The sequence below is a fragment of the Molothrus ater genome, chromosome 8 (genome assembly GCF_012460135.2).
Source record: "Molothrus ater isolate BHLD 08-10-18 breed brown headed cowbird chromosome 8, BPBGC_Mater_1.1, whole genome shotgun sequence".
Classification (NCBI taxonomy): domain Eukaryota; kingdom Metazoa; phylum Chordata; class Aves; order Passeriformes; family Icteridae; genus Molothrus; species Molothrus ater.
Genome location: NC_050485.2, coordinates 27,960,419 through 27,987,383, shown reverse-complemented (window position 1 = coordinate 27,987,383; position 26,965 = coordinate 27,960,419). Strand labels below are relative to the sequence as shown.

General features: G+C 49.2%; 1 protein-coding gene across 4 annotated transcripts in view; it reads left to right on the top strand.

The window, feature by feature from the left end:
* The first annotated feature begins 8,356 nt into the window (after positions 1–8,356).
* Positions 8,357–26,965, top strand: part of AFAP1L2 (actin filament associated protein 1 like 2) — a 66,920-nt gene continuing 48,311 nt past the window's right edge. For 2 of the 4 annotated variants that reach the window (XM_036385895.2, XM_036385894.2), the window contains exon 1: positions 8,357–8,458. In XM_036385895.2, coding sequence (XP_036241788.1) covers positions 8,443–8,458 — 16 coding nt within the window. In that variant the 5' untranslated portion in view covers positions 8,357–8,442. The remainder of the gene's footprint in view (positions 8,459–26,965) is intronic. The other 2 variants (XM_036385897.2, XM_036385896.2) reach the window with 1 other exon arrangement.

The window sequence follows — 26,965 nt, the reverse complement described above, 5'->3', positions numbered from 1 at the left end:
TTTGTGCTGAAAACCAAGAGCCACAACAACAGTATTTGGTGGGTGGCCAGTGAGAAGCAAGTGGGGGACAGAAGAGGCAAGATCTTTTGAAACAGCTTCTGAGAATTGCTTATCAGCAGAAACCTCATCCTGTAGCAGGAACCCACAGAGTGCCCGTGCTGCGTCTGTCCGTGGGGAGAGCAGCGAGGTGCATCCAGGCTGGGCCATGTGCACCTGCACAGCCCCTCCTGCCCCACACAGCCCGCTGTGGCTGCAGCTCTCTGCTCCCTGGGCATGGGCACATGGTGGCCTGAGCGTGCAGGAAGTGCAGGACACTCTTCCCTCCTGCCACATGCTAAAGGGTGACGCGCACACCATTGCCCAACGCAGCCCTCATGCCCCGCGCTCCTGGGCGACTCTCCCAGTTGCTCCTCTCCTCCAAAAAAAACCATTTCTGGGCACCTGGCCTGCACTGTGAAACAGCCTTTGTGTGATATTTTGTCAGCTACAAATAATTGAAAAAGGCCTACATAAAGTCCTAATTGTGTCACAGAACAGGCTCTTCAGTCATCCATCTTCCTATTAAACTTGTGAATTTCAGCTACTCAGCCCTGTTGGAGTTATTTTCCCCTTCCCCTCCTTCCTCTTTTAAGCTTCTATTTATATTCTCTCAGTTGTCTCTGCCAGAAGATCTCATGTGGATACATTAGGCCTTTTCAAAAGGAAAGTTGGATTACAGCGATTTTTCTCCCCGTAGGACACAACAGCTTCATCATTCATAACAGAGCAATACACTATAACTTCATTATAGATGGCATGAAGCTGGCCTATTTAAACAGAATACTTAATGATGGTTGGAAAGGCAGGAGAAATTCAGCTCCACAGCTCTGTGTGTGAAAAGAGAAACTGCATTTTTTTGGTATTTACCAAGGCAGATTTCTTGATTCTTGATTAAATCTCTTTTCACAGGAACAAAAAAAAAAAACAAGGGGGAAGACTCAACTGACATGGTTGAAACTTATTTATTACCTGGTAGTTAATTTCACTTTGGCAGGTAGTCTGGCATACCCTAACATCTAATATTTATAGCAGGAAAGGAAACTTGGACTGCTCCATAGTGCTCAGCCTCCAGTGAAACAATCTGCAGTTTATTGGTGCTGTAGGACCACAGGTTCTCATTCTTTCCCCTTGCCCCTCTCAGCAGTGCTGACCACAGAGACTCTGCACCTTGACTTTGACTGAGGAGAACTGGTTAGGGCCTAAAGAAAAGCTGCAGACTGAAAACCACTCTCTTTGGGAAATTGCCAGAATAAATAGCCTTCTGCAAGCTCACAGTTGACATCAGGCCACAGTTTGTGGTGATGTTGGGGGCGGCTTAAAAAATCCCAGTGAAAATGTAGCAAGACATAAAAATTAATCTTTCCTCATATTTTGATAAAATTAGTTTTTCTTCTCACCCAGCTAAGCTTTCCTGGTGCTGAAAGGTGCCAAGAGTTCAGCTCTGTCCAGGCAAGTCCTCCATCTACAGCTTGAGACTCCACACAGATTTTTTTTCTTCTGGCTTGGGAGAGATTTTGCTCAATGCTGGTTTACTGGTAAAACTTGAAAGAGTGGATGAAGTTTCTAACTCAGCTGAAAGCCATGATTTCCTATCCTATCCCCTCAAAAACAGGACCATGTTGCCATGAATTAGTATTTTGGTCACCTAAAGAATCACCAGCAAAGGCATCAGCAAAAGCAGATTTAATATGGAAGAGAAAGTGCAACAAGGTTCACTGGCAAGGTTTACTCTAGTAGTTCCTAGGTGATTAAAGCACACAGAGAAAAAGCAAACTAAAATCTAAAGTCAATTAATCTAAAATCTAAATCAATTCCGAAATTGTCCATGTGGAGCCTAGAAGGAGGGGTTGGGGAAAGGGTAAGGATAAAAAGGAATAAGGGGCACCCTCCCATTGAGTCACAAGGTTCACAGTGGACCCCCTTGCCAAACTGAGCCCCAGAATTCACCAATGGTTTAGGCCTAAAGGTTTAGCAGCATTTAAATTAACAGCACTTAATCAATAGCTCAAGTTAAACAATTTAACAAAGCATTCAGGTAGAATTTACTATAAGCACAAGAGCAACTCATAGGCCAAGCTTGCTTAAAAATCGAAAGCACTTAAGAGTCTTGGAGAGCAGCATTCCCAGTACACTTGCTATGCCATATTCACACCTACACACACACAGATCTAAAGGAGTCTGTGCAAGGTGTATCCCTGTGAAAAATCCCCCTCAAATTCAGGGAAAAACTCACATTGGATCCTTTGCATCTTCTGAACAGGTGAGAGAGAGGTTGAGTCTCGAGGAATTGGGGGTTTCAGCCCAGGATTTGTCAGTGTCTGGTGCTGGTCCTCCAAGAAGAGCAAAGGTGAGAGTTGGTGGGGCAGTGCTGGGGCAGCCCCTGTGCCCCAGGAGAGCTCAAAGCGCCTCCCTTTGGACTGCTAGGGTCACAAGAGACTTGGCTTTAAGTCATACAATATTCCATCCTGGCTGCAGTTCAGGTCAGTGGCTTTCTCTGAAAGTTCAATTACAAAAATGCTCTTCTACTTGGGCTGTTATTCAGGCAAGAAGAATAAGTTTCCAAGGCTGTTTGTAGAAAGCCTGAGTTCATTAGACAGCACTAATTCCTGGAGCAGCCAGTGTTTCTGATAAACTCCAGAGGAGCTCAGCCCAGCTGTTCCTCAAGGCCAAGACCTAAGGAACATTTCTGAGCTCATAGGCCAGGGGGCTCATGGAGGGATGATGCACCACCACACAGGGCTAAGTACACGTCAGAACTTTACATCAGAAACTCTTGGGAAGCTGATGGCCACATCCTGTGGTGCCTGGGGGTGTTACAAGCTGCAATGCAGGGCACTGATAATGGGGAGGTCTGCTGGTGTGAGCATCCCCATGAGAAGTTTGCAGGGAAAGGAACAAAGCATGCTTTGGGCTCCTCTAACTGATATTGAACATTGTCAGAGGAAAGCTGAGGGACTTCTCTGGAGTGGGGAGAGGGTCTGGGGTAGTAAAAAAGTACAAGGAAGAAATGGCTTCAGGAGGAACAAATGCTGTGGCTGTTGAGCACATTGTCTGGTCAGCATGCCTCCTACTTTGGCCACAGGAAGGTATTCTATCTGTCAAGGGAAAGAAAACAATTCAAGCTATTAGGACTCCCTGTAATTTGGCCTACAAGCAGCTTGGACTTAACAACTGAAAAGGAAATGTCAAATGATGGGAAGCCAAGAGAAGCTCATCAAAAAGACATCTGGTCCTGCTGTCCTTAATGGGAAATCCCCCCCTCCCTCCAGACACCCTCTTCCCAGCCATGCTCTTTTGAAACAGTTAATGTCTGAGAGAATCCAAAACATTGCTGGAATGTATCAGTGATGGAGCTTTTGTATGGCTGAGCAGCTAAACAGCTCTGGTTTTGTTTGTGTTAGGGTTGATTGTCTTGCCTTTCATCGGTGAAAGTCAGAAATGGCTGGACAGAAGTCAGTGGAGCAACAGTGGTCTAAGGCCAGCTTCAGCTGGGGGACAATTTGGTCACCTCTTTTACAGCTGGAATCATGACATGCTTCACAGGGAAGCAAAAACACCTCAAAAGAGGAGCCCATAGGCACCATACTTACAAATCATCCAAGGTGAAGGATTCATGCCTCCAACAGAGTATTTAAGTGAGCAGCTCTGCTGGAACAGCCATGCTGTCCCATCTGCCTCTCTGTTTCTTCTGGCCCTTTTTCCACTGACTGAAGCCTGGCAGGCTGCCAGTGCCTTCCTGGAACCAAGGAACAAGTCTGGGCTGCTAAAAGGCACCCACAGGGTCTACCTCTGGGGAAGAACTGCTGCTCATGCTCCTGAGGGGGTAGCCCAGGATCTTCAACGTGTTTCTGCCCTCAGACACGTGGCAATGCCATTTATCACAGCCTCTCCCAGAAAATCATGTTCCCAGGGCCTTGGTGCCTCCGAGTTTCAGCATGGGATGCAGAGTGTTTGATCACATGAATCAGGACAGTCGGCAGGGTCCAGCTATTCAGATCTCCTTAGGGAATGAGCAGAGGACTCCATTCAAATTCCCAAAACCAATTATTCCCTTCATCCCTTGAATCAGGAAATCTGGAAAACCAGCAGGATCCAGCAGATGAGGGTTCAAAGACATTGATGGGAGCTCCATAAACATCCTGAACTCCTGCCAGTACTCCCACCCAAAAGGAAGACTGGGGGGACTTTCAAAGAGGCAGCTGAGCTGTGACTGATGATGGCTCCATCCAGTCCCAGCTGTGTGTTCCCAGCTGCTCAGTGATCTCCTCCTTCCATCCAGCTGCAGCTGTTTGCCATTTACCTGGTACTGTCCCAATCCTGCCTGGCTCCACTGCAACCCAACTCATCCTCCCCAGGTGGGACAAGAATGTGCCATTTTAGTTTTCTGTCATTTCAGCGTGGAAGTTGGTGCCATAACAGTGAAAATGGCACTGGAAAGAGAGAGATAATTTGGCCAGAAGCAGTGGGAGGACAGAGACTTCTCCCTGTCAGAGACAGCAATGTTGTTTTGCTGGCTCAGCTGTCCCTAGGTCCACAGGCTTTGTTGCTGTTCAGAGGGATCCTCAAATGGGCAAAAGGAATTCTCTCACCTCAGATTATTGTCAGCATGACATTATTGAAGCCAGGGACTCCAAAGTGAAGAAGTCTTTGGCTTCCTCATTTCTTGGCATTTTGTAGGACACACCTCAGCTTTAATTTCAGCTCAGGCCACCTCTGCTCAAATCTCTCTGAAAAAGTTTTATGTCTGCTTGACCACAACTGTGCACTACTACACCTTCATCTACGTGGGGACCCAAGATGATCTCTGGAAGCAAAGAGGACACAAGGACACCACTGATCTGAGATCTCCCTGCTAACCCCAGTCTGCCAAGCCATCTTATTCCTCCATCTGTCCTCCAGGTGCCTGCACAAGTGGAGTATTTGACACAACTTCCCTTCTTTCAGGAGCTTAACAGAACCAAGATAACTCTATCTCTGACTGAACTCGGTCTTGTTGAGTAAATTCCTGAACTAGGTTTTTACAGCATTGACAAGTGCATGGGGAAGAGAGACAGAAAAGCCTCATGAAACAACATACACACTTCAAGTGTGGAGGAAATTTCTACCTTTTGTTCTGCTAGATGGAATATTTTCCCTGAAGAAAGGAAGAAGTCTGGGGACTGCTGCAACTGGAATATCTGAGCAATATCTGAGAGAAAACACCCCAGAGAGCAGCTCTGCACTTTCCAGGTCAGGTGTGGCTCTTCCTGACAGTCTCCACCAAGCACAACTCCCCTGAAGTCAGTGGAGGGCACCTGCACACAAGTTCTCAAGGCAGGGTTCCTTTGCTTTCACCACAGAGAGGTCAAGAACCTTCACCACACTTTGTGCCAAGCTTAAACCAGGGAAAAAGCAAAGTGCAAGCAAAGAGAAGAAAGCCATAGCAAAGATTTAGACAAATATAGACATTAAAGACTTTGCTGATGCAAAAGGTAGGTGTAGTAATCAATAATAATAATCAACAATATTAATGAAACAATGTACACCTGCACAGGGTACTTAGGGAAATTAGAAAAGTGTTTAGCATTTCCATTGGAGAAAAGAGATGATTTGGATTATGCTACTACACAAGGTATTTAGCAATTACAAAAAACAATTACAAATCATTGTAATTGTTCACAGAGTTCATTTAGGCTTCTAAATATATTCTTGATTCCTGCTCTGTTTCACAGGAAGCAAAAGAGCTTAAAGGCAGTAAGTCCAGAGAAGCAGAATGACATCAATTGAAAGCCACAGCATAGTACAGGGAAACTTTAGCCAAAAGTGCCAGTTTCACTAGCAGCCAGACTGCCTATCAGTACAGCATAAATATGCAGGGAAAAAAGGATCAAAACATGTCAACTGCAGTATGAAGCTCTGCACTGAATGATAGGATGTCAGCCACATAAAAAAGGGATTAAACAAGATGAGCTTGGCCCTCCAGGGTTTTCACACCTGAGTCATCATTAATGACAGTAATCATCATCATTAATAAGCATCACTAATAATAAGAAGGAAAAAGGCAATGAATACATGGGTGTACAGGTAGATGGTTGTTATTTTATTGGCTTCAAGAAGTCCCAGCAGGAAAACCAGTTTGCTGTGTTTGCTCTACTTGAGCAAAGTGGTAAACATCTAGATTTCAGCACCAACACTGGGAACATTAATTCCTCATTCTAAACAGGGTCTGGGTATTTCCCAGTTTTATTAAAACCCAGAACACAACAGCCTGTTTGAAAAAGAATACTGCCAAGTATTTTAGGTACTTCCTACTGCAAGAAGAAGAGAGCAAACAGGAAGAACTTGTATTCCTCTGGCATTACTCTTTGGTCCATTGTCACTTGTTCAGCAATTGCCATGGGCCTAACCAGCAGTCCTGGAATTCCAGAGCATCCTTATCATGGGAAGGGAAGGAAGGGACAAGCAGGGAATGTAAAGGCTCTGGGTCCTGAAGACAGGAATCACAGGTATCTGACATTTTGATATTTCAAAATCATCTTTAATTAGTTTGTGTAACTGGTATTATCCTTAATTATCCTGGCTCAGTTCAGAATGCCTGCTCACCTGCTTCAAGATAGAGACACACCTCAAAGGTTTGCAAGGCCAAGGCCCACCCTGCTAGATTTTGAAAGCTATAGCCAAGAAACAGCTGGGAAGAGCCCTAGGAGAAGTATTCCTACATGGCAGGCACATTTATTTATTTTTCTCCATTTACTGCAGACTATCTGCTTGCTGGATATGATGGTTCAGGCACTTGGCTTTCCTGTCTCCTTGTGTGGTGGGTGTGCCCTGGCAAGAGGTGAGAGATGCTCCAGCCTCAGCTCCCTTGAGTGGCAATAGCTCTTTATGCAGCCTTGCTCTTGTATGGAGAGCTCCCATGTGGCCCAGGTCACTTTCTGGTTCCACAGAGCTCCTCTGAGGGTGTCACCCCCACCAAGCACTGCCTGGCAGGGTGGGGACAGGAGGGGCACACAGGGACCCAAGGAGTGTCAGGACAGGGCTCTTCCATCCAGCCTGGCTGCTTGCTCTCCATGTGAGCCAAGAGAACTGGCTTATGGCTATTTTCAGAAAACGTAAGGAGGGCCACATGATGGAGCCTTGGGGTGCAGCAGTGACATTTTCCAGGCTACCTTGGACCATGGATGTCAATGGTTTGTGGGCTGACAGGTCCAAAACCTGGCAAATACAGATTCTGTGAGCCTTCTGTTGGCTTTACCTTACAGGTACCAAGGAGAGCAGTTCATTTTCTAGGTAATGGTTGCATATTTTTCCACAGGAACACTGGAGCTGCACACCCAGATCAGGCCCTTAGCCTCACCTCTTGCTATAAAGGCCCTGTAATAGACAGGTATGGCTCCCTAGTCCCCACACCAATGTTAATTTTGAAGATAAAATTTCCCCTCTAACCCTCATAGACTTTGCTGTTTGTTACTTTCAATGTTCTCATTATTGATATACACAGTAAATTCCTTGAGTGTCTCCACAACTTTAGCCTGAGGTCAGACTGTCACCTGTGCCTTATATTGAGGTCAGACTGGATGCCCACTTCTCCACGTGTGACTATTTGTGCACTTTGGACATGATATTTCTGGCTGCCACGGCAGAAATCAGGCAAAAATGTCACTGCAGCCCAAGGAGAGGGACACATCCCTGTGAGACTGGCTCTGTCCAGGAGCCAGGTGCTATCAGGAAACCTTAACAAAATCACTGGAAAGAAGAGTGCACATTCAGTGGCTCCGGATACAGCTACCCCAGCGTGGAAGGAGAACCCAACTTTCCAGCCTGCCAGCCCCGAGCCCAGGTGTGTCTGCCAGGCTCCTGCCTGGGCTCATGGCACCGGGACCACCCATGGCTATCCCGGGATAAGAGGGGCCTTTCCCAAACGTGCCCAAAAGCGTGGGCCTTCCCCAAGCGTGCCCAAAGCCGCACTGCAGCCAGAGGTCAGCATCCCAAACACGGAGCATCCGCAGGAGCCGCTCCCCGCTTCATCCCAGCGCCCGGTGCCCGGCGCTTCTCCTCGGGGACCGGCCCCAAGCCCCGGGCAGGGTCGGCTCGGCGGTCGCAGCTCTCTCCCCACGGCAGAGCCGGTGCCGCTGGCAGCCCGGATCCCGGAGCCGATCCCGGAGCCGATCCCGGCCAGCTGCGCGCCTCGGGGCGGGGCGGGCGGGCGGGGCCGGCCGGGGCTGCTGCTGCGATCGGAGCCTGCGGAGCGGGGCCGGGGCAGCCGGCGCTGCTGCTGCTGCTGCGAGCGGAGCCTGCGGAGCGGGGCCGGCCGGGGCAGCCGGCGCTGCTGCTGCTGCTGCGAGCGGAGCCTGCGAGCGGAGCGGAGCGGAGCCGTGTCCCGGAGCCCTCGGCGGTCGCTGCGCTGCGGTCTCGCTCATCGCCATGGAGAAGTACAAAGGTGAGGGGATGGGGGCGTCACGCGTGTCCGTGTCCTCGCTCGGGGACCGCCGAGGGCTCTGGGGACCTGCGGGGCGGTGAGCTTTGGGGGTGACAGACCCCTGACACGGGCTCCTGAGGAATGCTGTCCCCCCGCGTGGGAAAGCGGCGCTGGGATGCGGGAGCAGCTCCCGAGGCGATGCTTCCCGAGAGTGGGACCGGGATCGGCTGCGGGGAAGGGTCCCTGTGAGAGCGGGCTGAGCACGTCCTGGGGCCGGGAGGGGCTGTCCCGCCAGCGGGACCGGCGGGGAGAGCGGGGTCCCGCTCCGCCGAGGAAAGGCGGACAGACGGTGGGGACGGGAACTGGCTCCGGGGGACGCGATCTCCGCCCTGGGGCCGGGGTCAGCTCGGGCATGGAGGGGAAACGGTGCCCGCCCTGGGGCCGAGATCAGCTCGGGGATGGAGGGGAAGCGGTGCCCGCTCAGGATCAGCTGGGGATGGAGGGGAAGCGGTGCCCGCTCAGGATCAGCTGGGGATGGAGGGGAAGCGGTGCCCGCTCAGGATCAGCTGGGGATGGAGGGGAAGCGGTGCCCGCTCAGGATCAGCTGGGGATGGAGGGGAAGCGGTGCCCGCTCAGGATCAGCTGGGGATGGAGGGGAAGCGGTGCCCGCTCAGGATCAGCTGGGGATGGAGGGGAAGCGGTGCCCGCTCAGGATCAGCTGGGGATGGAGGGGAAGCGGTGCCCGCCCGGGATCAGCTGGGGATGGAGGGGAAGCGGTGCCCGCTCAGGATCAGCTGGGGATGGAGGGGAAGCGGTGCCCGCCCGGGATCAGCTGGGGATGGAGGGGAAGCGGTGCCCGCCGGCTGGGGGAGCGATGGGGAAGGTGCGGGGCAGCGCGGGCAGGTCCCACCCGGGGATGTGAAGTCCCTGAGTACCTGCCCCGGGCACGGGGTAGGAAGCGAAGGAGAAGGAGGGAGATGTGGGAAAATTGCACGTTTTATCTGATCCGGCCATCGGGACCTTCTTCTGCCACTTAAAAGCAGCGGCTTGTTGCGTTTCTGGAGCCGCTCGGTTGTCTGGCATTGCCCGTTCCGTCTTTGGTCCTAAGCCGCCCATCTGCGCGGGCTTCCCACCCTCCCAGGCGGAAGAGGCACGACGTTGAGTGTCCTGTTTTCTAAACGCAAATAGTTTTGGTGGTTAGGGAGAGGGTAGGTGAGCAGCTCCCAGCCTTCTCCCTGGCAGGTCTCATCCGGGCTGGCTGTCACCCACAGCCCATTTACATCCCCTCAATCAATGGCTCTGGCGCTTCCTGCGTGATGCTGCTCGGTCCTGAGCACAGAGACTGGCACATCCCAGGTCCGTGCTGCTGTGGGCACTCCTGGGCTCTTTCCAAACATGAGCTCTCCTTGCCAGCTGAGGCGGGAGGAGGTGGGATGAGGTGCCCGGCACGGAGCACTCGGATGTGTGTGGGTGCTCTTTGATTTCTGCTCCTGCTGATGTGCAGAAACCTCCCCTGGAGGAGGCGGATCCACCCCTTGTGCAGCAGGAGTAAGGCTGCGGTAAATTTTACCTGTTGGGAGGAAATGGGACTCTCCTTGTAACTGCTGTCCTCCTCATGGAACTCGAACATTTCAGTGGGGAACTTGGTACTAAACAAACGTATTTCTGGCAGACCCCATTTGTACTTATTACTGTCAAGCCAGAAAGGTTTGCTTACACCTCAGTGGATGCATTTGAGCTAATAGCTCATTTCCTAACGCTGAGGTATCATTTGTGTGAAGTTGACTTTTGCCAGGACTGGGTGTTTTTTTCACTGTGCAATACTTTAGCATTCTGACAGGGCTGGCACTGTGCTGCCAGTTGCATTTTGATCCTTTTCCTCCTTACAACTGTGCCTGATAAGCACAATAATAACACACTGCAAAAGCGATCTTAAGGATTATATTACAAATCAAATATTGTGTAGTTGGTTTGGTTTCTTTTTTTTTTTTTCCCAGCCTGGCAGGGTCTGCACAATTCCATTCAGTTCCAGTAGCAAAGCAGTAGATTCATTAAGATTCAGCTATGTTTTGTATAATTTCTTTTTAAATATGCACACTGCTCCCTCAGAGCAGCGGGGATGTTCTGCACATGTGTGATGAATAAATAGCGAGCACAACTGATGGCAGAGCCCTGCCAGGGCTTTTTTGTGTTGGTGTGGGAAGAGGGGTGGTAATGAGGCACCACCAGCCCTGTGGGGCAGCCAGAGGTGACAGCACAGCTGGGTCAGTGCCTGGGAGGTGTCCCCAGTGTGGGGGGTGACCTGGAGCTGCTGAGGTGTGGGGGAAGGCTGGGCCGGGGGAGTTGGGAGCCTTGAGGAGCAGGTGGAGAGGGCAGACAAGTGGGTTGTTATTCATAAGCACCAGGGACATGTGCCTGTTCTGGTGGGGATAACTTGTTGATGCCTTGCTATGGGAAGTCTTCATCCTTGCCACTTGTGCTTGTGCAGGGAAATCCTGGAATGATAGAGGTGGATGGACTCAAAGAGGGCTGTTGAGCAATGAATTGGTGTTCTGGGAAAATGAATTTGACTACAAAATCTGTCCTACTGCTTATGAAATTAAGTTTGCAATCATCAGCAAACAGCAGCATCCTTCCATTCACCACGGGCAGGGATGTGCAATAATCCAGACTCTGAGGTGGCACGTGCAGGTGTCTCTGCTGTTTCAATGGAGGTGAAGCAGCCACAGGAATCCTGCTGGGTGGAGTGTGCAGAGCTGGGGTGGGAGGCTGGGGCTGGCAGGGTGGGACCCGTGGAGTGGGAAGAGCTCAGGCTGTTGGACTTGCATGGTGGGAAGTGAGGGAGAGATTGTGAAACTCTCCTGGGAATGGGTTTCCTTTCCCAGCCACTGCAAATGAGGTCACAAGGGCAGCTGCACAGGAGGACACTGCTGCCTCCTGACTCCTCTCAGGCTGCTGAAGCTCTGAAGGATAATCACGAAGTGCACAAGGCGTTGTTTTTTTTCCTGCCAGGCTGCCCTAAAGAATGTCTGCTGTTGGTGAAGATGCTGTTTATAAAGGCACCTTCTCCCTGTGATTAGGAACTGTGTGTGAGGCAGAAAGAGCAGCAGACCCAGCAGCCCAAGGGGACAAGAGGGAGGACTGCAGGGTGGTCACTGCAGTGACAAGGACAGAGCTGCTGGTCTCTTGCTCCTCCTCTATTTCCTGTGAGTGCTCTCACCCCCTTCCCATGTGTTTTGCCTTTGAATATGGCAACTGTCCCAGCCTGTGCTCCCTGTTCTAGGGGCATTATGGCTTCTTGCCTGCTCCTTACCACGCTTGTCAGACATGGCTGGCTGGTCTGTGACCAAGCATCTGCAGACCCCAGGAGGTGCTGAGGGCACTGTTGCTGCTGAGGGATGTGCTGGGGACACCTTCATTTACCTGCCATCTCTGTCAAGTGCTCTCAGACTGACACCCCTGTCACCTCAGTCATGGGTGATGCAGCCCTATGTTCGTAGTCTAAAATGTTAAGTGATGTGAGCATGGAGAGTTTTGTAAAATTATTACTGTGTTTTAAATGTGTTAGAGGTCTGTAATGGTAATCAGAGCACCTTCCAGCCCAGTTCTTCAAAGAGAAGTGTTTGGCATTCATGTTTTACTATCTCTGTTGAGCAAAGATTCAAGCTTCACATTCCTTGTCAGAGGGTCCTTGGGAATGTTTGCAGTGCTCCTCCAAGGAGATGAACATTGTTTACCCATGAAGGAGAGGTTGTCTTCTTAACAGAAATCAACATGTTAGTGTTGATAAGGAGTAAAATGGTGACTTGGTAGAAAGAAGTGTTTGCTTGCTAAGTTAACATGTTTTAACTGGGAGGGCAAAGGGGATGGGTCTGTTTAGGACTAGGGCACATGTTCTTGCACATACAAAGGGATATGCTTGGGGTTAGACTGAAGAGTGGAGACATGAATGAAGGACAAACCCTGGTAACAATCTGAGGTGCTTTATAAACTGTTGTTAATCAGAGCTGCAAATGGATTGATTCATATGAACAAAATCTGGTCTGTCTGCAGACATATGTGGTTTCTCCCCAGCTGATTGTCCACACAGCTGTTGTGTCTAACTCATTGTCTTGGTGTGGCAGCTGGAGAAAGCAGGGCAATGTACTGCTCTGTGCCAAACCCAGTACAGCTTCCAGCTGCTGGGCTGAGCCTTCTTTTAAATGCAGATGAAAATTAGTGTCATGCATAACCTCATAACATACACAGTAACTCTCACTTATGAGAGAGAGACCTTGCTTGGTTTTGGAGAATGGAAGAGGCTCTGTTGGGGAGTAGGCAGCAGGAGTGCAGAGTTGTTTACTCTGCAGGGCCTGAGGACATGAAGCTTTTTTTCTGGAACTGAAACCACAGCCTGTCTCAAACATCTGCCATGCCCACCCTTCCGAGCCATCCCACCTGTGCCAGTGCAGCCCTTCTGTCTGTTCTAGCACAGCTGCATTCCTTGTTCAGACAGGGCACACGAGGATGCTCTGAGCTGTGTTATGTGCACACAAGGCTCTCCAGTGCTCCCCACACCAGGACAGGCTCACTGCAGATGGGCTCTGGGGATGCTGGCTTCAGCCCCATTCCATCAGCAGCCATGGCCCTTGGGAGGTGTGCATGTAAATGCCAGGTTTGGGGGGCTCCTTTTGATACCCCAAAATGATCCCTGGGGATCCTCCATCTCTTGTGAGCAAGGGGCAGGGATCCATGGAGTGAAGGGCAAGGGAGCAGTACCCCTGCTGCTCTGGGGTCTGTGCCCCATCTGTGTCACTACCAAAATTGCCAAGAGCCCTGCTCCTAAAGCCAGGAGAGATGCTTTCTTCCTAAAAGAAGGGAAAATAAGAAGATAAAAGCTATAGCTTACAAGCTCTGAGCCTTTGGGCATCTGCTTTTGGAGAGCCCTAGACAAGGCAAGAGCCCTTCCTTTACCTTTGTGTGTAAGCAAAACCCTTTCCTCCCCACAGCTTCCCCTGTCCTGGGAGCTGGCTCTGTGTGCCTGGCTGGGGGCTGGAGGCTCTGCCTGAATGAGGGCATTGTTCCTGGGCTCTCACTGATGGCTTTCACTGAACACCCACAGCCAGCAGCACAGGGAGTGTCTATGCAAAAGTGCTTGTACTGCTCTAGCTGGGGCATGGCTGGCTCTGCCAGCTCCAGCAGCAAGGAGGGCTGGGGGCAGGCGGGCAACTGGGCAGCTCGTGAGCACCAAAGCCACACAGGCTTTACAATCTGAATTCTGGACACCTGCTCAGCTGCATACGTGTTCCTCAAGGTTTCCATCTCAACATAAAGTACATATGAAGGGTTTAGTGATTTGTCTGAGTCCTTAAGATTTCATGGCAAATTCAGGACCCAAATCCCAAGCTCCTTCATCAATGGCCAATGCTGTCCTTGCAACCATCCTCCCTAGATCAAGGGAAATTAGGGATGCTGTTCTTTTGAGAAGTCTTTGTAAACTCTAATTTGCTGTACCCTGTGGACAGGAGGATTAATGTCATGCAGGGAAGTGCATCTTCAGGCAATAGCAACCAGAGAGCCCAGAGCTGTAGGGGACGTCTTGGGGAACCAAAATTAAGAGGTGCACCTATGATCAGAGGGGATGCAGAGCATGTGCACCCAGGGCATGGGTGTTCCTCTTTGAAGCTGTCTGGCTGAAGCACAGATCCAGACCCAACAAGTGAATTGGGATCCTACAGTCACACAGCCAGTTTGATGACCTGCATATTATTGTTTACTTCATCATTGCAGTTGAGTCATTTGTGCTTTTCTTTTGGGTCAACAGACAAGACAGACTGGTCCAGTCTGTGCAGCAGCCTGTCAGCACAGCTCTGTGGGTCAGAGATGAGTCTGACAGGGTCTTGTTCCAAGGAACTGCTGGTGCAGGTGCTCATGAGCCACTTCCTGGGGTGGTGGTGGATTGGGAAGAAGTGAACTGACAAATTCCCTGGTAGCAGCTGAGAGAAGGCATTTCCATTGGAAGAGCTATGCTGCTATGTGAAGAAGAGGGATTAAACTTCTTGCTGTGTGCCATGGTGCATGGCTAAAAACCTTGTGTGAACTGAAGGAATGGCTGTAGGAGCTCACAAACGAAAGAAGTGCTCAGCAGGAAGCCGCTAATACCCTGGTACCCGACGTTCTTACTATTTTTTTTTAAATAAAATTACTAGATTTACTTGAATCAGGGAGCAGAGCTTTAGGAGGGAAAAGCCTCCAAGACAAACAGGAGTTGCTCAGGGTGGCCAGAGGAGCTGGGGCCCTGGCACAGCTCGGTGCAGCAGTGCTGGCACTGTGCCCCCTGAGCCCAAACCCTGCTGGGACAGGGGACAGCCAGGGCTGCAGCCACCCAGAGTGGCTTCCCTTGGGGCTGGTGGGCCAGGCTGCGAGAGCAGCCCTTGCCTGAGGAGCTGGGAGCAGGGCAGTTCCTGCCACAGGCCTGGGAAATGTGCTGGGTTGGTCTGAAGTTCAAAGGACAAGGGCCAGGACTTATTAAAATACATTTCCCCTCCGCCCCTCCGCTGACCTATTGCTTTCTGCATGGGCAGAATTCCATAGAAAGCAAGCCTGAGGATGGTTTGGAGCATGGCAGTGTTGTCTTTGGTTGTAAACAGCTCTGTCTGGAAGTAAATATCTCAGAATTATGGGATCAGACTGAAACTCCCACATAACATACAGACTTGGCCACTTGCAATTTAATAAAAGTATTTCCCCTCCTTGGGTGGACTGTGCTCTGTGTTGCATAAAGAATTTCTGATGTATTTCTGTTTCTTTTTCTTTTTCTTTTTGCACTTTGGATCTGCTTAGGATAAAATTATAGCACAAATCTTAGAAAAGCCTGGGAAATAGGGATTCACAAGTCTTAGCTGGCAGTTTAGCCTGTGGGCTTCTTACTTCTGAGTGTAGGAATCTGCTCCAGAGATAACCAGGAGCAGTAACTGCCCCCAGCACTGGTGTGATGCATGTGAGGTTTTTTACTTCCTTTTGTGTTGTAGGAGACTGAATCTTTAAAAAAAAATCTTTCGATTCCCAATTTTGCTAATAATTAATGAGGCTTTCCAGAGCTGGCACTGAGTTTGGAGTGTAGAGGTGGCAGCTAAGCAGTTGGGATGCCTTTTGAAGAAGTTTGCATAACACTTTGGCAGCAGTGCTTTGAAAGAGGTGGGTCTGAGCCAGGAGATTCTTTTACAGTGTGTGCTGGAGCCCTTCCCTCTTGGCCTGAGTGAGATGGGGAGCAAGTCTTGGTCTGCTGCAAGGAGGGGATCTCTGTCCTGCAGCCTGTGTGTGCTCTGAGGCAGCCAGCCCAGGCAGGTGCTGAGGGGAAGTGTGTGTGCAGCTCCTGTGAGACGAGATAAGGTATCTGCAGAGGGATCTCTGATCCAGGGTCTCTCTGCAGATCTCATCATTGCTGTTTGTCACTGCAGAGAGTGACAGCTATTGAGGCTGGGAAGAACGAGCTGGCTCAAAGAGAACCTGAGTTGCACAAGGCCACATGATATCACAAGTGGCTTTTGCTGAAAGTCCTCCACAAGTGTGTGTGAAATTTGGGGCTTTCTTCTGCTGAGGAATGCAACCGAGCCAGCTGCAGCCTTCCAGTAGCACTGTCAGTTTGTCATCTCTGGAAGGAACCCATGGGTTTGTTCAGACAGTCCCAGTGCCAAGCAGCTCTAACTCTGATGGTCCTGCTGGGAAGGAGCTGAAATCAGTAGAATGCAGAGAGACTGTTGGGTGCCTGCTGGTAACAACAGGTACGTGGCTGTAGCACATAGGGGGCCAGCACTTGTGGGAGTTGGGGCTGAATTTAAAAGTGGAGATGTGGCCAGCCCAGACTTGTGCAGTGGCTTGTGGCAGCTGGAGGCTGTCTGCTCCATCCATCCACCCCATCAGCAGCTCCATCCAGGCTGCCTGCCTGGGGAGCACATCCTGTCTCCTCTGTGTAAACCCAGCATCTTCAAGGATCTTTTGTGTTCCACTGCAGTCTCTAAAAATGTGCCACGTAGTCTTGAGTGGTGGGAACGTCTGCTCTTTTTATTGTCATACTTTTCTGACTTTTCCCTGGCTCTGGGGAATGCAGCATCAGGCAGCAAGCTGGGATTGTAGTGTACAGATTGTACAGCGTTCAGTTCCACATCTGCTGAAGGATTGCTTGGTCCTGGTAGCTGCTGAAATGTGATAAAGAAGAAGAGAACACTCAGATTAATTGAGCTCAGTTAACAAAGCAGCTGAGCTGTCTTTACCTTGCTGTGGTTACCTGGGCAGAGGGGTGGGATGTGCATTCCTATCACCCAGCCACAGCCAGGGGTTTTTTCCCCCTGTTGGGAATTCAGTACACAAGCACAGGGCTGCATCTCTTTTGCTAAGAGATGCTTTTGTGTGTGAAGTTGTGTACACTAGGTCTGAGTGGAGGTGCCAGGCAAGCCTGGCTGCTTCCAGTGGTCAGGAGCCCTCCTCCCCAAGCCTGAGGTAACAGACAGCAGGGACACACTGGCAGAGTGGCTCTGGCTTCACCATCCACTGCTGCAGGGGTCTGGAGTCTCCTGGGCAGCAGGGTGGCTACGTGCTTTTCCTCCTGGATTTTTTCAGTCCATGTGGGTTGTTTACCTCATCTGGGACACGTTGCACTCGGTGCCTGGGGCTCTAGGTGTAGCCATAGCAGGGCCTGCAGGGGCTTTTGGAGTTCAGCAACCTCACCTGTCTCGTTGGAAGACAGTCACAAGTGCCCCAGAGCTGTGCAGTCACCAGTGCAATGTGCATGTGACAGTTTTGGACGGTTTTGGTTTTCTCCCACACCACTGTTTGTGCTCCACACTTATTTGTGTGTCTTGCTCCTCTGAGCAGCAGTGTCAGAGCTGAATGCAGCTGCTGGTGAGCCTGTGCAGGGTCACAGTGACCTGAAAGCCCTAAAAGCCAGTGCAGGGTCACAGTGACCTAAAAGCCAATGACCTCTGGAATAAGTCAGTCATGTCTGCAGAGCAGCTTCTTCACCCTTCACCCACCAGTTCATCCAGCAATGCCTCCTCCAGTCAGGCTGTGAAAAAGCTGTAGGGAGACATGAGGACTGAACTCTCATCATGGTCCTAACCAAGGGTTACTGGATTCTGTCTGTAACTTAAGTAATCATAACAGTAAGGAGTTAATAATATAATCAGTTTCTGCTCACACGGGCCTGTCTTGTTTCAACAGAAGTCAGCTACCAAACTATTTAGCAAAGCAACACTTGTAAATGATTTTTTCTTGAGTTAAGCATGGTATTATTTTATATAAACACAGATTTTCATTATTGCTTCAACTTTATTCTGTTTTCTCTCTACTAGTCGTGTTACAGGAAGCACACACAAATCCATGCACAGTCTCTTGCCTTTCTCTAATGAGCAGTGCTAGCTGATGATATTATCTAGTTGCCTATGTGCCACATCAGTTTAATTTGCTATAGCTAGAGTTTTGAAATTGTCCCCCTCATGAGATGATGCTTCTTGGAAACTAGGTTGTCTTCCAGTTGTTGAAAGGAATTATTGACTTGTTTGGTGCTGGCTGCCCTAATACAGTTCTGTGCAGACCATGTAACTGATTAAAGTGTGTCAGAAAATTATCAATGCTCCAAGTGTGGTTTGGCTTATGTTTGAGTCCATGTGAGCTCCAAGCTCTGGTCCTAGGAAAATTCACCAGTAAATCAATCACAAAGTGTATTAATTATGCCAACATATACTCTTGATTTCTGGGCTGTAATTGAACTGTAATTCTGTCTGACTGTGATCCACAGCCCTGGAGACGCTGCTGATGTGGTCTGTCATCCGAGCACTTGGATCATGGTGGCCTGTCACGCTCTCAACTCAACAGGCTCTTGCTTTAATCACCAGGAAATGCCAAAATACTGATGGACTCTCTTTGTATGGGTTGCACTGGTCTGTGCTGAGCCAGTGTGAACTGGCAGTGTGTGAAGCAGAGCAGACCTGAGTGAGGGTGCTTGAAGCCTGAGCCTGTTGGCATCCTGCACTGGTTAACTTCTGCCAGTGTAGTTTTCCTATCAGGTTCTTCCAACAGATGCTCTCTAAGTGTAGACGAGATCTATTTCTGGAAATTGAAGTGGGAGTTGGCAGAGTGGGGGGAAGTGAATGGCAATCAAAAGTCCCATACTTTATCCTAAAGGCTGAATTCCCACGTCTGGCTGAGAAGAGAAACAAATGCTTTCTAGACCCAGGAGGCTCAACATTCCCCGAAACAGAATGATTTATTTTTAATTCTGATAGTTCACTGGAGCTCTTAAACCAAAAGAGCAGTGACAGTTTTATTGTACTTAGAAATAAAGGCAGCAAGCTCTGGGCCATGCTGAGGCTGAAAAACCTGGAGTGCTGTAGGAAGGGAGAGGGCAGATTCATCCATTTGATCCCTGCTGAATCCAGCCCAGCCAGAGCATGGCCTGAATTGCAGGGGCAGCACCCAGAGGCAAGGTTTGGCTCTGGCTGGAAATCTGTGTGGAACAGCACAGGATTTCACGTTGGTGTTTCTTTGGATTGGCTACGTCAGCCTTCCTTCAATTCTTTGGCCTAAATAATGGCATCCCCTAAGCTTATATGCTGGTTTTTGTTTTGTTTTGTTTTGTTTTTCATTTGCTGCTGATACCATTTCAGCTATGGTCAGTCTTTTATTCTTCTGAGGGTCAGTTACAGCTCCCACAGGAATGCTGAAGCCATGGGGACTGACAGGAGCACAGATGGGCGTTGAGTACGTTGTGTGAGAGGGACTGAAGAACATAAATAGGGTGTCCTATTAGTGCTGTGCAGGGGATAAAATGGACCATCCTCATGGTTAACATAGGCTGTTGGCTGTCCCTTTGGAACTGGCATTGTCCCAGGGTAAGAGCCATGGACTGTTGGGTACCCCTTCCAGGTCACACATTCTTACACTTTTGGCTGCTCGGTGTCTCCATTAAAAATGTGTAGGTCTGGATGATGCTCCAGGGCTTTCTTTAAAGTATTCTTCTAACATTTAACCCTGATCAGACAATCTCACTCTGACATTCTGGTTAGCTACAAAATCTTTGCAGTTGGCTTTTGTTCCCATGCTGGATTGAGGTTTTTTTTGGAAATGCTCTGTTTCCAGCATATGTTCTTGTTTTTCCTGATAAACATGCATGTCTGTTGGCCCACATTTAGATGAGGTGGGAAGGGCCAAATTAATTCCTGGTGTCATTCCAGCATAGTCAGTGGGCTGACCACAAAGATCAGACTGGGTCTAAGATTTACACTGGATTGACTGCAAGTTTTACTAGTTTTTACTGATCCATTACCTAACTGTATCTCTGGTGCAATTCATAAAGATGCCTTTGAATTTAACATAATTAAAGCTGATTTGTTATAGAGGAGGGATGGAGAGCTGACAAGTCCTTAGCCAGGCAGACATGCTCAGAATTCCAGGTGCTAATGGCACTGACGTGGCTGACCCTTGCTCCAGACCAGTGTCTGGACTGTGTTAGTTATTTGGACCATGAAAGAGGAGGAGATTCTGCCACACTGGAGACATACTCTGTGAAAATGCAGCCAAATCATCTGTGGGCACTTCAGCAAGGACATTGTCACCTTCCCTGATCCTCTAGGCTGAAGCCTTTCCAGCTTCTGATGGAATAGTGCTGCTGGGAATGCTTGCTTATCCCAGATTCTGGGATGGAATTTCAAATTTTCTTTCACCCATTGATGGCACGATTGCCATTCCTCATTCATGCAGTTGTTTTTTTTGTTGGTTATTCACAAATGTGCAGGCCTGCTCTGCCATCATACTGACAGAAGGAAGGAAAATGTTCCATTTTGAATATGGAAAGGGAGGTGCTGCTTAGCACAGACAGAACTGGCTTCTAGATGAAAGAGTCAAATACCAAACTGTTTTGTTTCAGTTTGAGCAGGACAGGCTTTGATCTAGAGAAGATGACTCAGTCAGTAGCAGGGAGCAATTCTTTATAGTGCATTTAGAAATGAAACCTGGAGGTTTAGGCTATGATGGCTTTGACACATCAGTCATAGCATATATTATGTGAAAATGAAAACCATAAACATCTGAAATGAAGTGTGGAGGCTTTTCTGAAGAGAGAAAAAAAACCCCATTTCTGATATTGGTTGCCAAGAGTTTTCCTCAAGTCAGAAAGGACGGGGGGTGGGGTAAGATCATTCCAATTGCGATAGGAATAATGAGCAGTGTGGACAAAGCAGGAAGGGGAAAGACTTCCTGCAGTGCAGCTCAAGCCAGAGGTGGGGCCAGGATGAAAACTGCGATCTCCTGGCCTCAAGTCAGGCTCCATAATCCATCTCTGCTGCCTGCCCTTCACCCTGCCCCGGTGCCTCATCCCCTCTGTCACCTCTGACAGAGCTCTGGCTCAGGAGGCGGCCGCGCTCAGACCCTGCTCGGTCACTGAGCTGGCTCCTCTTGCACAGAGCAGGGATGGCCAGATCCCTGCTACTGAGCTGCTTTCATCCCGAGCCAGGTGACAGCCCTGATCAATGCAGCTGTGTTCTGTGGCACTGCAGCTGGCCAAACAAACACAGCTGCAGCACGCCTGGGTCTCTGCTGCACACCCGCGTGGAGCGAGGGCCCTGCGGCGTGGCCAGTGTCCTGGGGATGTGGTGAAACACATCTGGCTCCACACCACGGGCTGCTGGCAGTCCCCAGTGGGGAAGCAAAGTGTCACTGGTGCTCATTATTTCTGCAGCTTTATTCTACATCCAGCCCCTGATTCGTCATTTTGTTCTGCGCCGCTGTCCTGTGTAAGCTAACAAAGGGGTCTCTACCTGAAGAATGTGTCCTGGTTCTTCTTGGTGGCTGCATGCAGGAGGTGATGGGGGCTTCTTTGGCACAGTTGCCTTGTGAAGTATCCTGCTGCTAAGAGTTTGTTTCTGCTGAGGCTGAGAAGTTTATTTCTCCTCAGACTCGCAATCCCACCTCCTGCACCATCTCTGGCATTAGTTCCCCTTCTCACCAGCAGGCAACTCTTGATTTTCACAAGGTTCTTATTCTGCTGGCTTGACTTGACAGCCTGGGCAGTGATGGGAGCAGGAGCAGGGTGCTGGGGCAGGGAGCCAGTCTGTTGGGTAGCAAAGCTCTGTCAAGTGGGCTCACTTGGGATGCTGAAGATGTGCAGGTGCTTCAGTGATGCCTGGGAGCAGGACTCATCTGGCCTGTCTTGTAGCCCTGGTCACAGAATTTGTTACAAAATAGGAGTCTGATTAGGTGGCCCAAGCTGTGCAGGTTTGGAGGTGACATATCTCCTCCTAGAGAGAGAAAAGATCCTTTAAGTGATCTAGTTCATCCCATGGTCTGGAGAGTGTGCATCTTCTGATGGTCTCCCCATTTGAATGCAAAATATTCCCAGTGAGGTCACTTGCTTCAGTACTTCTAAGGATTATTCCATGGTCTGGAAGGTCCTGTTACCCTCATGGGTGTGATGTGTAAGGGCATAATATTACTCAGATTGGATGTATATAATGGGAGAATCAGATAATATCCTTGCTTGGCAAGGCAAACAAAAAGCCATTTTCACTGATGCCAGAGAGCAGCCAGTGCTGTGATGTGAGAGCTGGAGACAGTGTGTCTGTATCAGGAGGTGTGCTGAGGATGCAGCTACCCACGTTCCCTGCTGTCCCCAAATCAGAGCTGTCCTGGCTCTGGGTCAGAGCCACCTGCACTCAGCAGGCTGTGGCTGTCCCACTGCAATGTCAGAGTGCAGCTTGTCAATTTGCTGTGAGTGAGAGCAGAGGCTGTGCTTGGAGAGGGCTCAGAAGCTCAAGGCTTGAAAGCAGAAAGTGTTGAGAGCGTGGCTGGAGGGCAGCAAGGGTCTGGCCAGGCACTGGCTGAGCTCAGGCAGGCACCTAGGACAGGAGGGCTCTCTGCTCCCTGCAGCTCCTGGGCAGCCCCAGCAGCCTCTGGCAGGGTGAGCAGCTGGGGAATGACCTCTGGCAGGTGTGGAACAGAAGGACTGTGCTCCTTCCTCGAGGAGAAGGGAGCAGGGTCACAGGTGCTCTCATGCTGGGCTGTGTGGGAGGGAGGTGGCACCTGCTGCCCATCCTGCACTGCAGAGGGCTGAGAGCTCCCAGATGTCATCACATCCTTCTCTTCCTCTCCAGCTTCCCTTTGCACATACCATTATGATGATTTGTGTTGCTGATACATTTCCAGGAACTAACACCCATTTTCAAAGGCCTGCAGAGGCAGAAGGAGTTCCTTTCTATGAAGGAGCAGATGGTTAATTTTATATTTTAAAAGCCTTACTGTGGGCAGTGGCTCTCCTGCCACAGAAAAGGCTTTTTCAACCCAGGGATCCTTCCTTTAGATTATATCTTTTCCCTGAATTCAAGCCTTTCCAATAGAATAGTTTAAAATGTCTTTTTGATGTTCCCTTGTTCCAGTTTACTTCTGTCCTGAGTGCATAGAGCTGCCTTTGCTATAAAAGAAGATTGTGAAAATTTATGGCTTTACCCAGTGGCATTGCATGAATGTTAAAGGAAAAATGTTTTCTTGTGAGTAGCACTGGAAATGTGTATGTTCTCAGAGAGACTGGAAATGTGGGCTCCAGTCCTCCAGGAAATGAGCTGAGCCAGAGGTGTTACTGGGTGTTTTCTGAGTGGATAGTTTTACAGATTCCTCCCTGTTGGGTGGGACACATGCAGTGAGAATTTTCATCTGCAGCCATAAAATTGTAACCTTTACAATCACCTGGGGTTTTTGGACAACACTTAGATCTCATAAAATCAATGTTTATGAATTATAAATAACAGTAAATGTACCTAAGGACCTGGGTGCCATGATGGGTATTAGCTGCTCTTAATGTATGTTGTAACAGAATGGAACTTCACAACTGGGGGCAATCCTTTGAGCTCTAGGGATGTCCATACTGCATGGAGGTCTCTTAGATGGAAGGAAATTGATGTGATAAACATATCAGGAAACAAAAAACCCCCAAAAAATCTGTAGAACTTTCTGCTTGCAGCAAAGGCTATACTTTTTAAGCATAGGACAAAGAGATAATAAATTATAAATTCAGCAGGGAACAAGGAAGTCATGTAGCAACTGCAAAAGATCCAAACATATGGAAAATTCAATTCTGTGGAGAATTAAGTCACTATTATGTAATCAGGATCAATGGAAATGAGCTGATGTCAGTATTGGACTGGCTTAATGCATGGGTGGAAAATTGTGTTGTCCCTGTGAAGCCTGCTAATAGGAGTGGAAGCTCCATGTATGTGGCATGCCCATTAGCTGTTGGATTTTTTACCTAGGAGGGGCCTGATCCAAGCCCAGCAGAAGTAAATAAGCTTTCCACTAACCTGAAACCCATTTAGGGTATGAAGATAGAAGATCTGTATGAGGTGGCAAACAGTGAGAGCCTGGGATGCACATGTACCTCATACTGGTTGTCAGGGTGAAACTTCCCTCTTTTTTTTATGCATCTGTCGGAACCTTTTGCACTGCAGGTTAGCTGTGTGTCCCTCCAGGCTGGGCCACAGTGGCCTGACAGCCTTGGAAAGGCCCTGCCCAGGTAGGGGCCCAAACCCCCAGCTGGAGAGAGGGGTGTCCCTTGTGCCCAGGGCTGTCACAGACACATTTTATGAAAAATCCTTTCCTTAGGATTTTTTCCTCCTGAGAAGCTGAGAGGCCTCAGGAACAAAATGTAACCAATGATTATCTGCTGCTGTGGAATGCAACAGGTGCATCTGGGATTGGCTCATGTGGTTGTTTCTAATTAGTGGCCAGTCACAGTCAGCTGGCTCAGACTGTCCAAATCACAAGCCTTTGTTATCATTCTTTCTTTTCCTATTCTTAGCTAGCCTTCTGATGAAATCCTTCTATTCTTTTAGTATAGTTTTAATATAATATATATCATAAAATAATAAATCAAGCCTTCTGAAACATGGATTCAGATCCTCGTCTCTTCCCTCATCCTATGACCCCTGTGAACACTGTCACACAGGGCAGGGGACTCCAGAAGTGTTGGACACCAATAACATTGTAAAAGTGCCCAAAGACACTCCTGACCCTCCTGTGGCATGCCTGTGGTCCTGTGAGACACAGCATGTGGTGGGAAGGGATGCAGAGCAGAAGAGCAGCTCCTGGAGGAGGGCAGGCAGCCAAAGCACCTGGCAGGGTCCTGTGCTTGATGTTCTGTTGTGACAGGGCTTGGCAGCAGCAGCAGCAGCTGAGCTTGGAGCTTGTCCCTGAAAATAAGCCATCATTAGCCTGGCAGCTGTGCAGGGAGCAGCAGAACCTGCTCCTTGGCAGGAGCATGCTCTGGTTGGTGCCACTGTCCTGGGGAAGGAGGGGCAGCAGTGCATCCTCCTGGGTGTGCTCTGGGCAGTGTGAGGGGCTTGGCAGCACAGGAGTGCGCCCTGCCACAGAGCCTCCCTCCTGGAAAAGGTGCCTGGCTTCAGCAGGAGCTGTTCTTCTGTGGCCATGGGCTGTCAGGCACTTTGCTGGTGCTGAGAATCCAGCCAAGCATCCCTGCTGCTGGTTTGAGAGCCAGGAGGGAGCCTGGGGGAGGTTCTGAGTGTGGCGGTTTTGTGGGGATTTTTTATGGTTGGTTGGTTGGGTTTCGGTGGCTTTCTTGTCTGGCTTGGTAGTGAGGATAATGGGAGGACAGAGCCTGTGAGGATTTAGTGAGAAGTGCATGCTCTGGCTACCTGGGACCCTGGCAGGGCTCAGGACACTGCACTGGGACTCACTGAAGGTGTGTTTGAGGGATCAGCATCAGGAACAATATTAACTAGCAGAGACCTTCTGCTGGGAAGCAATGGGCTTCATGAGAGACTTTTCCCCACCTGAACTAGGTTTGATATTCTGGAGTGTTACTTTGTACAAAAACGTGCCTCTGAACCAACAGATCAGGGAAAATGTCCGCTGTTAAACGTTAGTGGACGGAGCTGTCACATGAGCTGGGTGTGTGGGTGGTTTCCAATTAAGAGATGCCAGAGGTAGGGAGAGTAATGAGATAAAAAGTAGTGGGAAAGTCTGACCTTGACAGTTTCCAGTCCAGTGAGAGCCTGAAGGGCAGGTTGGAGCCAGTGAGGTTCCTAACTGGGTCATGAGAGTGGGGGACCTTGAGCTGCCAAACACTGGAGAGGGGAGCTGCAGGACCTGCTCTGCCCTAGCCAGGCTCTGCTGCTGGTTGCTCTGTGCTGGCTCTGACTGTCAGACCACCCTCTGAGCTGATTCATCTGGCCAGCCTGATGGGGGAAAAACACCCACAAAACACAACAAAAACCAAACCCTTTTGTTGCTGCATGTATCTTGCCCTGAATGAGAATGGATGTGGCTCATCAGCAGCTCGGGGGGAATCCACTGTAAGTGCAAGAGGGCTGAGGCAGCATAGCCAAAGGCAGGCAGAAGGAAGAGGACAGAGTAGCACAGGGATCTCAGTAGCTCTATGGGTTCCTTGTTTGGAAGGGTTATGGGTTTATGGAAATAACCTTGATGTTTCCCAAAGTGAATTTATTGCAAAAATACAGAAGGGACAATGACATGAAGAGAGCAAACAGTTCCTTAGACATTTCTTTTGCATTTCTAGAAGGCCTGTTTATTTTAACTCAAGAAATATCCTCTGTGATAAGGAATAATCCCTCCTAAAATCATGTTAGAGATGTGAAGGCACCCCTGGCTTTGTGAGCAAGGTTAAAGTGGTGTTGTCTGTGTCCCACGCAGCAGCTTTGCAGATTCATTGAAAGTGGCCAGTCTTTCCTGAGAAACAGCTGCTCAGAAATTTGGGAGGAAAAAATATTTTATTCCTCACATTTTGGTGGATTTGAGGCTGACCAGCTGGTTGAGAAGCCTGCCAAGTCTCCACACTGTTGTGGAAATGTACAGTAACTGGGCAGAAGTAGCTCTAAGCCCTTTTTGGACTGAGGGGTGAAAATGTCTTAATGCTGGAAAGCTGTTGAATGTCTTTTTCAATGTAGAAATAAATCAGGAGGGAATTGTGCTGCCTTTGCCAACAAACTCATTTTGGGGAATTCACTGTCCCTGTTTGCACAGGACCTCTCATGCTCTGCTCGTTGCTGGAGCTGTCTGAGCCCTCCAAAGCCCTCATGATGTTAATGTCTGTGTTTGAAACACAATTTTCAGCCTGAAAAACTGCTTCTTAAATTACACTTTTTGACTGATTGTACACATATTCTGTGATATTTCCATCTGAGAAACAAATTATCAGAATATTGATGAAATTTTCTCACTGACTTCAAGGAAACTAGGCCCTAGATCTGTCAGTCTGGGTTAAACCAGGAAAGACAAACAGAAGATCTCTGTCAAAATGACTTTGTGCTAGCAAATGCAATTTCTGTGTTTCCCTGAGTAAACTATTCTGATTTGCTTTTTTTCAGCTCTCTTCCTACCCACAACACGGAGAAAAGTTTATATGCAGTATTTTGACTGCTGTAAAGCAAAGATTTTGTTAGCTGTAAATAGAAAAGAAATATATGTTCCCCAGTCTTAAAGCCTGTCTCTGAATGGAAAACTGGATATTTCCTGACTTGGGATGCAGTG